Genomic DNA, 18,132 nt, shown 5'->3' on the forward strand with positions numbered 1-18,132 from the left:
GGTTGTTTCACTGCAAAGAGATCTCTAGGTCCATAGTTACGTAAATTGCTAAGGCAAGGAAGATTTTGGGACCTATCTTAATTACTACCTCCTCCCCTTACAAAAAATATTCCCCTCCAACTATAAAAGTGGATAGAAGGATTTTCTCTGCTGTTAATAAGAAGAAAATATACTGTTGAGAATTGTTCCATCTACAGGTGTGAAATTTTGCAGTTTCTATCTCAGCTGAAGGAAACAGGGTGTGAACTAACCACTTATCTTTCATGCTGAAAATTTGTATATTGGATATAAATCTTATAAATGGACAAGAAAACTGTGGAATGAGATGGGCATCAGGTCAAGTCTAAGACAATGAAGCCTCATGCCTTCTTGCTGGATTTTTAAGGTCCTATGTATGGGAGAGGAATGAGAAATGGAGTTATCCAGCTGTTTTCCTGATTCTTGGATAAGGCTTAGGCAAATTTCCTAGGGAGGGAAACAAGGACATACAATGGTGATAAATCTGAGATGTATTTTAAGGACTGTGTACATAGATAATCGTAATGTATTTAATTATGCTTTAATGTGACATGCCACTACATTAGCCCACTTTCACTCTCTCGCACTCAGCTTCCCTCAAACAAATTGCACACCCACAAAAGGGATTCAGACAAGTAAATTGGACAAAAAGTCACTTATTTGGAAAATAACTATTGTTTAAGACCAGTATAAGAAGATTTAGCATTAATATGGTGTTTCCCCAGTGCATAACCTGGTTGTAGAACTGTGTAATGCCTTGCTTTTGCTGCAGCACTGAAATAAAAGGGAACATTTTCCACTGGAAAATTGGCCCAGTGCTACATTTTGTCTATGTAAGATCATGCAGTGCTGGCGCTTGAAACAGTGATAATTTTATGCCTAAAAAAAATGAGTAATTGTACCACGGATAAGTTGATTCTGATAGATCCTTAGCTCACACTCCATCGGCTGCTTTTTCACATTCTTTTGTATGTGTTCAGGGGGGCATCGCATCCGCCGGTGACGTGTTTGCGTACGGAGCTGTGGATGTGTGTCTGCACTCCTATAAAACACAAGCAAGTACATCTTAAAGGCATCTTAAAAATTTTATAGCTGTTTAAAACACAAACTAAGTTTTCCTCCCCTTGTGTCTTTCAGAGAGACTGCCACAGAGTTATCTGGAACATTACCAAGGTAAGCAAGTTGCTCTAAACTGCATCTGTGTGTCAATGTCTGGAAGGTGCTGAAAGAAGCACGACCTTTGAAGCCAGAACATGATCCTTTTCCTAAGGAAAACTGCTGGGATACTGAGAACTGGGGGTGCAGGGAGGAGAGCTCTCCCTGCACGCCACAGACAGACAAATGACACTGAAATACTGGCACAGCCAAGCTCACACAGCTTAAAGCGACGGGTTGAATTTGCTTTGAGGCTCAGCACAGTTGTGCACCTGATGAGGAAAATCCCAGCTGTGGCTTCCTTCCAGCTGTGCAATTACACCCATGGCAGGTGGTTTGGCTTTTGCTTTACGTTTCACCTCAGGGATGAGAGAAGGGAAACTTGGAGGTAGGAGGCAAAAAAAAAAAAAAATCTGTGATCTTAAGGCATTCTCATTTGGAAAGCAGGAAAGCAGCTTAGACCAAATTCTTCTATGCTGAGAAAGCTTTCCATAAAATAATAGAAGTAGACAAGACTCCCAGGCTGAGATAGAGGTTTTTGAAGAGAGACCTGTCTACATATTGTCAGAGGATGCAATAAAATGCTGTAATCATGCAGATAGAGAAAAGGGTGGAGAGAAGGGAAACAAAAAAATCTGATATAGTAATCTGTCACTTAGCAGTGATGCCTTGTGAGTTAAAAAAAGATGCTCTCAGTCCTCTTGTACCTTCTGCCACTGGTTTTCCTCTCTGAGGTGCAGGGGATTTTAGTGGGGTTATGGTTTTGAGGGGTTTTGCTATCCTCTGATTAAAGCACTGTTATAGTTCAAACCATATATAAGGTAAAAAGAATATTTCAAGAGGAAGTCAGTTTTCTTTAGGCATGGTAATACATGCAAGTTGCTTCTGATTCTAAGGCAGAGAAAAAAAATCCGCCTGTCTTTAGAGGGTATGTGGTGTAGATCAGTTGACTTTTATATTGATAAGCTGTAAAAATATATATTTTCACTATATATGATGACTTCTCCCTGTGTAACATACCCTTTTGTTCTGTGTGTACAAATTTATGTGATTTAAATGATTTGTTCATTTAATAGATGCATTTCTTTTTATGGCTTACTGTGACTCAGTCTCTGCGATTGTGCAAGGAAATATGCTGGTGAAATGTTGCTATTTGTTTGAAGAGCTGACCAGTGATCAGGCCTACCTGACACCAAAGGTTTTGCTCATCTGCCTTGCAAAATAATTGCATTTCTTCATACACACACACACACACACACAAAAAAAAAAAAAAAAAAATTTAAAAAAAATGGAATTCAACAGAGTAGTCACCTCCTTGGCCAGGAATCTTAATATTGATGCTTAGCTGTATCTTTTATTGGTTTTAGTGCTAAAATATTTCCAGTTTCACTGCACTTGGTGAGGTATTACAGGACTAATATACTGGAAACATGGAGTCTTTACACTGCAGAAATGAATTCCACTTCAAATTAAAGTTAAAATGAGACACATAAGTGTTTGAATAAACATCCCGTTTCATACTTGCCATTAATGATTGTCTAAATGTGCTTTTTGAATTATTACCACAAGGCTTTAGTTTCAACTGCAGTAAGATGTCACAAGTAAAATCAGATTATACCAGCAATGTGCACAAGGCATTGTAATTGTGTTATAAATATTAAACCAAATGATCTTGTCATGATTTAAAACAAATGTTTCCAGCTAGGCGCAGGTTGGCTTGTCCTCCAGCCTTCTCCAGGATTCACCTGTTCCTGAATTTCTCTAAGCGAACAGCTCCTTGGGGTTTTTAATCTTATGTTGTGATATATTAATCTAATATTTTTTGTTTTTCTTTCAAACGTCAAGTGACTCCTTTTGCTATTATTAATTCATAACATTGAAATAGTCTAATTTCCTCCCATCTTCTTCCACCTTTACCCTGAAATCACTTTACAGCATATAAAATTTCAGGTGTTGCACTTTGGAATGACGAAATTAATAATCACTTTCCCATCACTGCTGGGATTCCCATCTCTGTATTTTGTCCAGTGGGGCAGATCACGTCCCCTGTAACTCTGGAAATCCAACTCTCCTTTGTCCAGCCAAACACAATGACTTTTCCCAGGGCAGTAATGACGCTTGGATATATTTGTGGCCAGGATTGATCAAATCATTTTCATGTACTCACAAACCTGGTTGAAAGGGTTTTTACTGCAAGTGACGTAAGTGTGACCAGATGTGTCTCTACTTGGAATATTTTGTCTGGCTGTCAAGAAAGTTTAGGCAGTGCTGGCATTAATTATTTATTGCTGTTGTTATTGTTGTTTAAAAAAAAAGCCTCAAAAACCCCTTCTGATTTTTTCATAGTTCAGTTAAAGAGGTGAAATTAGGGATTCACTCCCATAAAGCCCTTTAATTAGTCAGAAGTAGAGAGGAGTATATTTTCAATATTTTCTCATCTCAGTAGTAACCAAGAGAGGTTACATATGTGCATTTTTTTCAATAAAAGCAAATATAACAAAGTGTCTTGGTAAATGTGGCTTTTTCATGTATTCGTTTTCCATTAAATACTGCCAATGGTTCTCTAATGATTATATTTAAAGGAAGAAGAAATAACCCTTCTTACCACTGAAGTATGTGTATCACTGATAGGCAAAAATAGAAAAATGTGAGTTGGTGGACATCATTTAGTAGGAAAGATAATAGATTAACTTTGCCTGTAGAAAGATATAAAAATATTCAGTACAATTATATTGTGTCAGTTCTAATTTACCAGTTATTTCTGATGATTTCAGGAAGCTCAGGCTAGAGAATGAATTGAAAATTCAGACTTAAAATGTGATAAAGAAGCTTTACAATTTTTATATTAAATGACATTATTATAGCTATGAATGTATATTGTTTTTTCGAAGAAAGGCTTTCTGTGTGCAACAGCACATCAAAGAGGAGATCTTCACAAGGAAAACTTTACAATAATATTAAGTTGTTCATTGCATGACCTATTTAGAGTACTCAGATACTTCTTGTTGTAGACTACATAATTAAATTTTAAATGGAACATGATAAAGAAATTATACTGGTGATCTCTAGAGATTTGAATACCCTATTTGGATCTTTACAAGAGTGTAGCGAAGGCATACTTTTAAAATTTAATAAAGGTCTGGCCTATATTTTTTTTTCTCTCAGATGCTCTATAGCTGCTATGGCAGTTCTGTTTCAAACTGTGTTTGCTCTCAACATTTCATAGTCAGTACCTGCAATAACAGAGCAAACTGAAAGTATTAGAAAAAAATGCAGTTTAAATTGAGAAATTCACCATTTAAAAATGGCAATTAATGAAGGGAGAAAAACTTCTAAAATCTTGGGGAGGCAAAGTTTGCAGCCAGCCTTTCCTGGACCAGCCTCTGAGCTCAGCAGTGGAGGGGAGCAGTGAATGAATGGAGTCCTGGAGCACAGTGTGAAGCCCTTTGGGCATGAGGGAGATGATGTTTGGAGCTTAAAGGGGAAAATACTCGGCTTCAATTTCAAAGGAAGGATTTCAGTCTCTAGCCACTTCTGTTTGTTTCTGTGAAAGTTACTTTATATTTAAAGAAGAACAAATATTTTAAATATAGACTAACCGCATGGATTATTTATTTGCTTAATGCTAGGTTAGTATTAACAGAAGGGAAATCTGGGCTACTTTTCCTTTTTTATGTACTGGCTCAATTTTTTATTTCACTCAAGGGGGTAGTAAAGTTTAACGGTCACTTCCTCCTCTAAGGTGTTAAAATAAGGGCAAAAAGAAAATCAAGCTAATAATTTGCATATACATTTTTCATGGAAAATTTTGTAGAAATATCACTGAATCACCTGCTTAAATCTTGAACAAGACCGAGGGAATCTTGTATTTTGAGGCGAAGGCTATCTTAAAATTGCCATTTAGAATTTTTTCTAAGACTGTGGGAGGAAATCTGCAGCGGATACATTGATGTTAAAACAAGCATGTTCAAATGGAAATGTAAATCTTTGGCTAATCTTTGAATTTTGGTCATCTACTAACTTAAAATATATATTAAGCCTGTGGTCTGGAGTAGGGTACAAACTCTGGCCCTCTTGAGTTGGGGTTTTATTCTCCACCATTCCATAAATTTCTTTAATAATAGCTTAGTTCCCTTTACTGTAGAGACTTCTGTTCTCAGGTGTCTACAGCATTTTGAAAATAGAATTTAAGTACTGAATTCACTTTGCTGCTTTTGAAAAATGTTAACCTGCAACTTCACCATTATTGAAATCTAATGCAACTAAGCTTTTATCTAAAGCAAAAAGAAGAATTGACAACCCACCATATGACAAGGAAAATGAAATCTCTTGATCACTATCTGTCAGCAGTCTTTCTAATACCATTGTGTTAGGGAATGATATGTCTTCCAAGAAGCTCAGTACACAAGGTTTTGAATCATTTCTGTCTTGACAGCCTAACACAAGTAACTACTTGTAAGTGCTTGGATGAATTATAAAATCTATGTGGTTCTGCAGAGTGAGTTAATAAAACATCTCTGAGCATTTTAATTACTCTGAAATGAAAAGGATTTTTTCCAGACAGTAATAGGGGAATGGTCTAAAGACCTACCTGACACATCAGCTGCTGTCTTCACTGGGTTTGCACGGACGGTGGGAGTTGGGGTTATCTTATCTTCTGTGTTTGCACTTTTGGTTCCCTTCCAGCTGAGATATTCTGGCAAGCAGCTTCTTTCCCTCTGAGAACACCAGGTCATACCTTTCACCCCTCATGTTTTCATGTCCTCTCATGTCACTGGTACTGCTTTGTCAGTTATGTCAGGCTTGAACGCCCACCCGCCTACGCCAGGCATGTCTCTGCCAAACTATGACAGAATTTTCCATACACTCACATAACATTTACTGAAGCTTTATTCTCCCTTAAATAAAGCAGGTATTTGGCACAGTCCATTTGTGATCCTCTCTTCTAATGGAGAAGTTTTGCTTTCCACCTTCAAAAAAATCCTTTCTCAAAACTCACTCTAGTTTTAGAGGCATATAAATAATTGGTTAAGAAAACATTGCTCATCCCGGATGGCAGGCAGTGCTAGCTGATAATATTAAAATATCTTGAATGTCAAACTATATGCAGCAATCCAGAGCTAGTCTTTGGAAATGATATCATCTTCTATCTTTTCCTAAACCTCATCATTAAAAAGAAAAGAAAAAGATTTCAGCCCTCGATATTTAAATGTTCTCAAGTCAACTGTCTTAAAGAGCAGATTTTCCATAATTTGGATGCCTACTGTTTTCTAAAGAAAGCAGTTATTTTGAAATGAGACTTGAATTTAACTAATCACTCCCTTTTTTAAAAAAAAAAAAAAAAAAAAAAAAAAAAAAAAAAAAAGGTAAAAGAATCTCATGTTCACGTTTGACCTTTCTCTTTGCTTCAGATGTTCATTTTGAAGCATTTCTTCTTTCATCTAACCTTTGAGTTGCTTTTCTGTACTGGAAGCAGGACTGCCTATACCCCATTATATCTGCTGTAGAGGAATGCCATGATGGTGCTTGGTCTTTGAGGCACTGGAATATAAATCACAATAATTATTTGGGATGGTAACAAGTTTGATGTTATTGTAAGAGAATCTGGAGGTTTTGAGGAAATAATACACAAGGTCTCTTCACTATTCTGATTTTTATTTTTCCTCAGTAAAGCTTCAGTATACTTAAAATGCAACATGGAGCTATTTCTTGTAGTAGCTGTTGGCATGTCTCTTTTTAGTTGTTTTACAGCCATTTTGAAATATGTTTTACAGCTAATGATAATCTTAAAACACACTTATGTGCAATCTGATCTCTTTCTAAAGAGATATTTTTAAAATCTTAAGAGGAGCCTAAGGAGCACAGAGGTGATTATCCATATGTGCTTACTGATGACTTGCATTCAAAAATTACAAAGATACCAATGGCAGGATTCATATAGCCTAAATTTGGCTATCACAAAAGTCCTCTCTCAAATGAACTGGGGGAGAAATGGAGAGAAATAGGTGTCTCATCTCAGGACAAAGTGAATATCCTCGGGAATTGTTTTTCTTTCCCCATTGCCTGAAAATGGAGCCTGGGGGAATAGTGCAGACTAAATGTTTCACCTGATGAGAGCTTTAATTTAAGGTGAGCAGCCCGACTTTTATAAGTGTTAAAGTGCCAAGTGACGTACGCTGATGCCTGTTGGAGTTTTGAGGACATTGGCATGCTTAACCTCAAAAAAACTTTCAATATTTCGTACTGACTTCCTAAATATAGATCCTGGGAAGGAGGGGGGAAAGTCAGACAGAAATCATTGTTGGACTTGATACAGCTCTGACCCAGAATGCAGGAACTCTTCTCACAGTGCAGAGCCCTCAGAAATCACAGCAGCCCTGAAATGGTTCCTAATCATACATAGACTTTGAACCTTAAAACTGAGTGTAAATGATTTTACTCAGAGTCCTGGTTTTGGAACCCACAACTACTTGTCCCCAGCAACTCTAGGCATCTCTCACGAACATTAATGAATTTGACAGCAGATTTTTATCTTAAAAGTCTGGTAGAGCTTTTGTTTTTATTCCCTATTGTGAAGTTCTAAAACTAGAGACACATTCCCTCTCTTTTTTTTTTTTTTTTTGCCTGTTATTCACCTTAACCAGACTTCCAAGCATCTTTTAAACTTGTCTTACAAAGCGTTGCTAAACGTGCCCAATGAGGATAATGTGCAGTAGAAATGAAAGGACTTAGATCTCTTCATTTCCATTCCTGAAGGTGAATTCCAAGATCGCGATTATTTTTATTTATACAGTGCCTAAAGAGTACTAAATACTTTATGGAACAAATAAAAGACCTCTTGTAAAAAGCACGCGCTCCTGTAATCTAATTTTAGTCTCAAATCAGGCAGCATGAATGCTAAGCAGCAGGGCTTGAAGAAACACAGAAGGTGTATGAGAGCCATGCTAACAAGATTGGGCAGTTATTTAGGTTCATTATCTGTCCCATTTCATAGCACTGCAATATCTTGCTGGTTTAAGTTAAATTTACATTGGCCTGTGCAGAACATTTGACTGACACAAGAGTGGTACTTCTTGGGTTTGCTCAAAAAACAAGCCTTTGAAAAGGAGTTTAAATGAAGATAGAGAAAGGCACCATTTCAGATGGGATTGAGATGCCATTCCAGTGCGAGAAGCAGCAAATGAAACCAACTTAAAATACTAAGCCTTTTTTCCCCTCCTCACTTCATTTCCCAGTTCAGTTAAAATACTTGTGTTCCAAGTTAGTGCTTTGTATTTATCCTTTGCTTAAGCGTGGCTTTAGCCCTTAAAACCATCAGAACAATGTTATTTAGAAATTCAGTGCAAAGGATGAAACTTGAGGGAATAACTCCAAAGATGTAAATATACAAAGATGTAAATATACGTCTTTGGGGGAAGAGAAGTGTTCACACATCAGGTTCTGGAGAAGCAAACCAACAGTTGAAGTGGAGAGTTGTTAACATGGCAGAGAAGCTCTACCTTAGTACCTCTGCTGTAGCATGAACGAGGCGTGTGTCATTTATTGTGTAATATAGAGTATCATATCATATGTTTTGGAAATAGTTAGAAGTTTACTGCTCATATACATAATTCCTGGCACCATCCTTGCCATTGGTCCCAGAAGGGCAGTAGCAAGAGACATGGATGGAGCAATGTCAGGAAACCCACGCTGCTCTCCCTAAGACAGCAGAGACTCTGGTTTAATGCTCTCTTCAACATTCTCTGCCTTTTGAGCATTGCTTCTATTTATGAAATCACAGCTATTGTAGCATTTACAAAAATTGCAACTATTTGAATGTTTCCAAAAGATTTGTTATAAACTAAAAGCAAATTTAGACAAATCTCAGTAAATTATTGAAAGAGGTTTAAAAAAAAAAAAACCTAACACATTCCCTGGTGTTCAAGGTTAACACTTTATACTTCATCTACATTATATTAAAAACATTTTTACTGGAGTCCATAAATGTTACACATTCTAAAAGGCAACGAGCGCAGTGGGACTAGAAATGTTGCATTAAGCCAGACATGGGACCTGCAAGCAGTAATTGCTGCCTGGCTTTTTTTTATTTTTTGAGGGTGCTGACTTGAGATTGCTTCTGTGAGGTGATACCCATTTTTCTGGTTATATCTTGCCATGGGATGCAGGCAGCCCCTAAGGTTTTCCTGTGGTCAGCAGCAGACTCTGAGCCCCAAACTCCTGTGTTGGGAGCAGCATCTCATTGCTGTAATTCTCTTACTGGTGGAGAGGTTTTGCTGGTTTGGAGCCACAGAGGACCTACCCCACTTTTCTTTTTACATTCTCCCAGAGCATTTCGCAAGTTGTGCCCTGCACAGCACTTCTACAGCAGCAAAGTGGTGCTTCTCATCACCAGGCTATAATGGAAAATATATTTTATCCAGACCCTTTTCAACTTTTAGAGCTCCCTCAACATTTTGTGCAGGGAACGTTTAAGGCTCTGCAAAGCTGTGATGTAAAGTGGGTGCAAATCATGGCTTTTTGCTGCAATCTAACCTTAATGAATGCCCATGGAGAAAGGAAGAGGGAAAACAAGACTAGGCTTTACCTGGCACAGAAAAAACAGCCCTAAAAGCGGAGACCTTTCAGCCCTGTCTGTATATTTTGCTTCTGAACTTTTAGATACAAATGCCACAACGGCTCACATGCTCAATTTTAAAGAACAGTCCTGCTGATACCAAAGTGATTGCACAAGTCAGTGCAATTTTAGTATGAGTATTGCTGCTTACTCATTGCTGTGAGATGAATATCCTCTGATTTGATCCCAGCGTTGCCACTAAGACTAAAGACAGCTCTACTTGATCATGAAAGAAGGATAAACACATAGCAGCTCAGTTTTGGTAGCATACTCTTGAAACATGAACTGAGAATCATAAACTGGAAGCCTAAAAGAATGCCCTAAATGGCTCCAATACCATTTGGAGGTATGGTTTTGGTTAATTGAAAGTACTGGACAACTGCAGGTGCCACTGACTTTGGTTCAAAGGATAAATGTGCTTTTCTGAACCAGGCTATTAATTCATGATCTTAAAAGGTGTCTGTGACATTTAGGAAACCTTCTGTGCTTGGAGCTCAAGAGCCCATCTTTTAACTAGCTGCTCAAAATTTGGTTTCTTTTTTAAGCTTTTCTGTTGGGGGATGCAGATGCACCTGCCCTGATGTGCTCCTGGATGCCAAAGGAGCTGTGGCTTGCTCAAATCTGCATCTGCTGGCAGATTTCATTCCAGGATTGCATGGAGCAGTAGGCAGAAGTTCCTGCAACTATAAAGTTTCATTTAACAAAAATGAAATATTATTATTCATGTCATGAGTAATTGAATCCCCAGATGTTCTCATTTTGTATCAATGGCTGGAGACAATATGACTCTAGATAGGCTGTGACAACATGAATTGATTTCTTTCTCTTTTTTCTTTTTTTTTTTCTTTTTTTTTTTTCTTTTTTTTTTCTTTTTTTATTTCAAACCTGCACAGTGTCTGTGGGTTGGTTTTTTTTAGCTGATTGCTTGGATCTGACATTACAGACTGTGCAGCTGTAAAAAAGTCCTTCTCATTTCCATTGAGAATAAGTAAAATAAAACATCACAGATACAGCATTGCTTTCCCCTGGTCCTGCCCCTGTTTATTTCTGCAGAGATAACAGGGATAGAGCAATTGAATTTGGAAAGAAATCTGCAAGAGATGGTTGCTGCTAACCCTGAATATTCAGATTGTAATAACAAAAGTAATAAGGTTACTAAAAAGCCACCTGTTACTTTTTTTTTTTTGTTTTCTCTAAAGCACAGAGTTTACTTTTTTGTCTTGAATTTATGGCAGAGATGGGAAGTCCAACTCTTTAGAAACCTTATTATATGCAAGGCAGTAATTCCTTGTTAAAGTTAAGTAGGAAAAGAAGCCACACTCACTAACGTTTCTAACGCTGCTAAAGATGAATGTTTGCGCGAAGGAACAAAGGTAGAAAAACTTTAAGTGCTTGTTAAGGCATGCAAGCACAGTGCATACAAGCAATAAGTCCGTTTTGCTGAACTATGAAATTGCCCTGAGTAATTTCTCTAATAACAGAACAGATATTGCCCCGCTGACCCCAGAGGAGCTCTGGGCTCAGTGCTGCAGCGGGTCCTGGTATCAGCAGAAACTTGTGCAACCAAAGCATGGGCTGCAAGCTGAGCACTGGAAAATAAAAGAAACCTGATGGATAACTTGTAAATGTTCTGGCTGATTTAAAAATTCAGAAAATGATTAATGATGAAGGTACTTTATTTATTGATTTCACCCCCCCCATGACCTATTCTTCAGAGGAGCTGCACTATTGTGTCCAGAGCTGTGTTTGACAGCTGCCTCCTATTTCCAAAGACAGTATTCATTCCACTATGAACTGAATGTACAGTAGCAGAAACTTTTAATTGGCATTTCTTGTTAGCTTTCTCCTATAGAAATGATGTAGTGCTGATGCTTTCCCTCTGTGTTAGGGAGAATGCCTCTGGAAATAACAGTTCTGTAGCTGGAGCAGGAAAAAAAAAACAACCCCATAGAATCCCTTGGGATACTGCAGCACATGCAGAAATAGGAAAAGAAATCATATGAGAAAAACATTCAGTTAAAGCAGCAACTTATGTCTTCTCTTTCAAAACTTGCAAGGTGAAAAAGAGCAATGTGGTTTAAAGGGGATATTGATTTGGTGGAGCTATGCGTGAACTCGTGCCACAACCCCAGTACTTCTCCAGTCTCTGAACCTCTCAGAATTAATGCAGGGGTTTTAGACTGATTGCTTGAAGTCTTTCTGTAAAATAAAAAAAAAAAAGCATGTCTGATGAATGGCAAGGACTTGAGGAGATTTAAAAAAATAAAAGAAATTAAAAGTTTCTTTTAAGAACTGAGAAAACCTTTGTCAGCTGCACTTCCTTGTAGTGCTGTATAGTTAGAGCAAGGCTGTCAGAGATTCAGCCTCATTTCTTCTGCCTTCCATTTTGTCTTGTGAGTGACTGACTTCCTTCAGCAGCTCCATCAGGTAATGTGACATAAATGGGAAAAAAAATCCCACCATAAATTCATCTTACTGTGCCAGGGACATAGCAGACAATTTTAGTTATTCACCCATTTGAAAAAAGAATTCGAAGCTCAGGCAGATGTTGAAAGTCTGGCATGTGAGTTTGGTTGCTGTTCTCTAGGAAGTTTTCCATTTTTTATCTGAAGCAGGTGATATTTTACTAGCTTGTGGAGTGCTGTGGGGCTTTGTTAATGGATCTGGATAATAGAAAACATGGGGCAGGAGCTGTTTATCTTTACAGCAGTGTAAGAGATGTTGTCTAGGAGAAAGCCAGTGGTTTGTCTCTTCATCTGGAATTATCTGCAGTGTAAAAGAGGCTGGTAAAGCTGAGAGAAGCAGTCTTGGAAAGAAATAGCCGAGCAAAATATTCTCAACCCCAGCCCAATCCTCTTTTCAGAGAATAAGGCAATGCTTTCCATCCTTGTTTTCTGTGCTTTTTTGGCTTTTATAACTCCTCCTATTCTACCTTTTCAAGAGGTAAGAATATCCAGTTTTCTTCTGACTTTCAATTGTGATGATTTCTTTGGATTAACCGAAAAATCAAAACACATATTTCCTTTCATAAATTTAGCTTTGTATTAATTTAATTCTGTAAGACAAAGCACAGATTTAAAGAATTGTGTCTAGAGTCCACAAAAACAATAAATAAGGAAATAAGGACTACCAATAAATAAGGAAAGGCCACAAATTCTCTCCCTCCTGCCCCATATTCTGCATTCATCAAAGCTGGTCTCTTCTGACCTTCTAGAGGCTCAGACGATTTATGGTCTCTATAAATCTTACGGTGAAGCATCAAGTCTAAGATAAGAAAAATCACACTAATATGAGAAAAAGACTCACAAGACAAAACAAAAAGCCCAAAACCTCCATCAAACCCATCTTTGATAATATTCTGCTGTGTGAGAAGATCTCAGAATAACTAGAGACAGTTGCACACCATTTTCCTCTGTCCAGTACTGCCTGTGCAACACTCACCAGTGGGCTGCTGCTCTCAGGCATCAATGCATCAGTCATCATTTGCTTCTCACACCAGGTTTTTTAGACTTCATTACATGTAGAAATTCCCAAAATGTTCTTTCCTAAAAAAATCTGCTTCACCACCAGTGTCTTCTACCAGTGTTTCCTGATTGAAAAAAAAAAAATTAAAAAAGAAAAGAAAAAAGGGCTTTTATCACACATCCCATATGTGCTTTATGGTGCTGAGCCTTGATAACTGAGATATGATTTTATAATGAAAAAATCCCCTGAGCAAGTATGCAGATGTACTGTGGAAAGATACTGACACTCTGTGCTTTATTTGTAGGAAAGGTATGAACACTTTCTCCTCTTCTTTTTAATGGCAAAGAATATTAAAATAAAAAATAGACTTGTGTCTCCTGTGAAACTACTGAGGATATGTCCAAGGGTTGGATGAACTATGTACATGTTAAAATGGTACTCTGCAATGCATTCCCCTAAACTTTGGAAAAGATGACTATCATTGATGGTATCACTATCCCTTTTTTTTCCCCCATTTAAATCTGTAGCCTTTTGAATTTGAAATGAATGCTTCAGCTAGGGAAATTCAGCAAGATGCTAGTAAAGGGGGCTAATGATGGCATGCTCCATACTGGAAAGCTGTCTTGTTATTGAATGCAAATTTGTGACTTAGATATGTAAATTTTATTCAAGATTTCATCAGTAAGCCTTTAATATATCTAGAAACTATCTTAAAGCATTTAAATAAAATGTTAATTGAAAGTATGGAACACTGTTAGCAAGCTCTTTCAAAGAAAGCTTCAATTCAAGGCACGTAAAAGGAAGCAAGTGCTCTGATCTAGTCAAACAGAACCTCCCATGGTAAAAACCTATAATTGTTTTAAAGTTCTCCAAAAAACCTACATCCCTGTTCTCATCTCATCCCACACACTGTGATATTCCTTATGTTCCTCACTCTCCTCTCTCAAAGCTGACTTTCTTTGTAGCCTTCTCCCACTCCCAGCGTGCTGCCTTCTCTCACCTCCCACGCCTGGAGCTGCCTCCTGCTGCCCATACAACAAGCACTTTTCTACACATCCCAGCCCTTTTCCTTTCCTTGGGCTTGTCTGTGTCTCAATCCTTGCAAAGCCATCAGGATGTCTTGCCCTGCATCAGAATCCGGAGGGTGAACTCAGGAGAGCTACGTAGTCAGCCAAGCGGTGGATTTTGATCTGAGAGTGATCATCAGATGGAGCAAATGTCTGATCTTCATATTTAAAAATAAAACCACTTATTTTAAAGGCTGAAGAGAGAGCGATTGAGTTAGACTGCATCCCTCTGGTGCTCACAGAAATGCTTGCAGAAGCAGCAGGGCAGCTGAGCCGTGTTGGCTTTAACCAACCCAGGTCAAATTCATCAACAAAAGCTTTAAATTAGCCCTAAGAGTTAAAAGTGTGGGAACACAGAAGCCCGAGCATCTCTTGCTGCAGCTCTGCTTTTGATTGTCACTCCTTACCTGCTCATTAAGCAGAAGGATTTTGGAAGTATTTGCTAAGTTACCTTCCTGTCTGCAGATGGTCTGCAACAGTGACAGCAGCTGTTCCAAAAACAAGCAGTGAAGGGAGGTATTATTGCTTTTTAGCTATGTTTACAAATTTCTAACAAGACTATTATTTAAAGTGTGGGGTTTTGTGTCTGCACGCAATATGTTATTACCGAAATATTGCTGGATTGATGGAGGGCATCAAAGGGATGTGGCACAGAGAGATTTCTTTGCTTTGGCATGGTTCCTTTCTTCCAGAGCTTGTGTGAATCTTGTAGGTTTGGGCAGAGGTTGCACAGATTAATGCTATAACCTGTGACTTGTGCTCCCATGACCAGGGAGCTGAGGAGAAGGGCAGCCACATGACACTGCTCAACTGATGGGAGTTTGCTGGGAAGGAGTCCAGATTCAGGAAACACAGACTTCTACACTGAAAGATAAAAAAGAAATAGAAATAAAGCACATCTAATCCTTGAGTGTTGGATGCACTTCTGATGCTAGAGGAAAATTGTCACTGGGAATGATTTTTACAGTCTATTTTCACAAATCCCTACATCCACAGACTGAAGGAACCCAGCCTGCTGTCTTGGGGGTGGTTGGAGGATACTGGGATGCTCCTGCAGCAGCAATTTGGACAGGGTGTGCTGCGTTTACCATGACCCAAATGCACATTCCATGCAGACAGGACCTTGTTCTTGCAGGTCACGACCCAAACCATGCATGAAGGAGTGATAACTAAGGTCTTCTTCATTCTCTTCTGGTAGAAGCTTCTCATTTTCAGTGCGTCCTTTCTGCAGGGCTTTACATAAAATGGTTGATTTGAAGATTTTTTTTGCTTTGCAATTTAACTATGAATGGAGGTTTCTGACTGGGTTTTTCTATGGGAGGTATACACAGACCAAAAAAAATAGACGGGAAATGCATGTAATAAAAATTTTAAATTCTAAACTTTCTGGTGTGAAAGTGAAAATGCAAACAGCCTCATTTCCGTTGGAAATGTTAAGTTCCCGTGTGGTTCCCTACTTGCATGATTCATAGCTGGTGTTTGTGTTATGCCTACTTGGCTTTGAAGCAAGCCAATCTTGAGCTCTCCACCTTCTCAGGTGAAGGGATTCATCCCACAGTTCCATATTGGAGTGATATGAATCATTCCTGTCTGTTTTCACTGCTGACTCAAATGGGAGCTTATGCATCAGGGTTCCCATGGATAAGTCCATGTTGGAGACTAGTGGAGTTAAGGGAGAAAAGTTCCACTTCTGTCTTTGCCATTGTTCCAGTGAGAGTGGGATTACAGTTCTCATTTTCTTGAAATGATACACTGCAATGTAATGATGAACATGATCCATTGTGTGGTAGTATTTGGCAAAAGTAAGGCATATGAATTGGACGCAATGGTAAAGTGAGAATGTGTTGTGTCGTTTTGAGTGTTAGTTATTAATAAAATATATAATTACCTCTTGATATTGCTTGTATGTAAGGAAGCAGAACTAGAAAATGCATTTAAGAACTGCACCTTGCTGAACTGGTTTAATTGGAGGTCAGTAAAATGCAAATAGGAGAAAAAGAGCTGATGCAGATGATTTGAATTTGTTTAGATTGCTTATGAATACTGAAAGTTCTATGATGTAAGACTGAAGGTTGTACTGGGGTTCACTGGAAGAGGAAGGTGAATATGCTGTAGCTATTTCCTGTTAGGAGAGCTACAGTATATTCAGAAAGAATAGAAGAAAATATCATAATTCTCTTTAAAGCCAAAATTCTGGTATTTGCAAGACTGTTCCCTCAAATAATGTAGCCAACAACTGCGCCGAGTAAGATTTCCTGTCTTCCAGCCTGCTGTCATTCCTCTAACCTTTGAATACACCTGTGTAATCGAATCAGAAAGTAAAGGTCTATCATTTACTTCTCTTAATACCCTTGGACAGATTGCTGTCTCATTAGAAAGACTCGACAAAGTAATTCAAGAACTGTAAGGTGCTAATAAGACGATGTCTTTAAAAATGGATTGGCTGAGTAGAAAGTCTGGCAGGTCCCCAGGATGAATATCTGGCCACGGGCTGGAATTATTTCTCTGCTAATCTCCTTGGTGTGTTCAGAGGATCTATTTGCATCTTGTGAAGTGGGAGGTTTGGAGGCTGCTGACCCATGAAGAGCTCCCATCTGTGGATCCAGTCTGCAGCAGTGCCAGGCAGTGGCTGAAGATTCACTGTTTTCTGCTGCTCCAGCCCATGGGCCAGGGCAGCACCTCTGATCGGAGGCTTATTCAGAATATGTCCAGCCCTGAACTGTATTTACTTCTCATTAGGGGATGTATATGATTAATGCAGCTTTGTTTGCTGTGCTGAAGTGAGCTGCCAGAGCTTAGCACTGTAATTTTTCTTTTCCTACGCAGCCTTGGGAGAGGAGTCATTGGATTTTGGAAAGAGAATGGCAAAGAGACAGCTGAGAAAATCAGAAAACCTGCACCTCACTGAGAAGTGACTGGGCACAGCTCTTTAAAACACAGGGTTTGCAGTTGGAAGAGATGCAAATTCCATATGGACTAAATTCAGATTTAGATTTAAAATGCTACTCACATGGGCACCAGCTAATACACCAGCCAAATTCACTCCATTATTAAGTTAAGAGGCTACGAGGTGACCCTCATGAAATGTATTAACATAATGTCAATAATGAGTCTTTTTATAGGAAGGTGTTGAGGAAATGCAAGCAGAGTTTGCAACATGGTACCACGCTTCCAGCCTGGCTCGGTTCTCGGTTCACAAAGCTTTATGTCATGGATCCATCTGTTCCCAGGAGATGGGTGTGAGTTGATGCCATTTTCATGGGCTACTTTGTTTCTAGCTTGAAGCTTTCTGAATTCTCTGGAAGTTGCCTGAGACTTGGTATTTGTTGCCTGGGGCTGGCGGTTGCCAAGGCACTCAGCATGGAGCAGAGATTGCCTTCACAGGCTGGGTGGGACCTTTACTTAACTCTATCAAGGCTCATTAAAGCTTCAAATCTCTGAATGCACTTTAAAAATTGAGTGACAGGAACTTCTGGGAAAGTTTTGTTGAAAAGCCTGGCATAACTGAGTAATTATAATATAGCAGTACTTCATGTGCAACTTGATTGTCACAGCCTGTGTCAAGAGAACACATAATTTCTGAAGGATAAGACCATATGTTCCAAAAAGAGCTTTCAGAATGTGAGATACTTGTTTTGGAAGCTATTTTTTTGCTCTTCATTAAAAAAAAAAAAAAAAAAAAAAAAGAAAAAAAACCCAAAAACAGCGTTACGAAATGAAATTTTAAAAATCCTCCACACTTAATTAAACTGATCCTTCGAGAAGAAGTCCCAAACCTGTTGGATAAGGATGTTCTGAGGTTACTGATTTACT

At 38.5% G+C, this 18,132-nt stretch overlaps 1 protein-coding gene across 2 annotated transcripts in view; it reads left to right on the top strand.

Annotated features, from left to right (window-relative positions):
- CELF2 (CUGBP Elav-like family member 2) overlaps positions 1-18,132 on the top strand; it is a 450,951-nt gene that overhangs the window by 144,189 nt on the left and 288,630 nt on the right. For both annotated transcript variants that reach the window (XM_066182701.1, XM_066182695.1), the window contains one exon: positions 1,156-1,191. Coding sequence is in view for 1 of the 2 variants with exons in the window: in XM_066182695.1 (XP_066038792.1) it covers positions 1,156-1,191 (36 nt within the window). In the remaining variant the exon portion in view is untranslated. The remainder of the gene's footprint in view (positions 1-1,155; positions 1,192-18,132) is intronic.

This window comes from Chamaea fasciata, unplaced genomic scaffold, assembly GCF_029207755.1.
Source record: "Chamaea fasciata isolate MVZ Bird 193981 ecotype frontalis unplaced genomic scaffold, bChaFas1.0.hap1 SCAF_5, whole genome shotgun sequence".
NCBI classification, from domain to species: domain Eukaryota; kingdom Metazoa; phylum Chordata; class Aves; order Passeriformes; family Sylviidae; genus Chamaea; species Chamaea fasciata.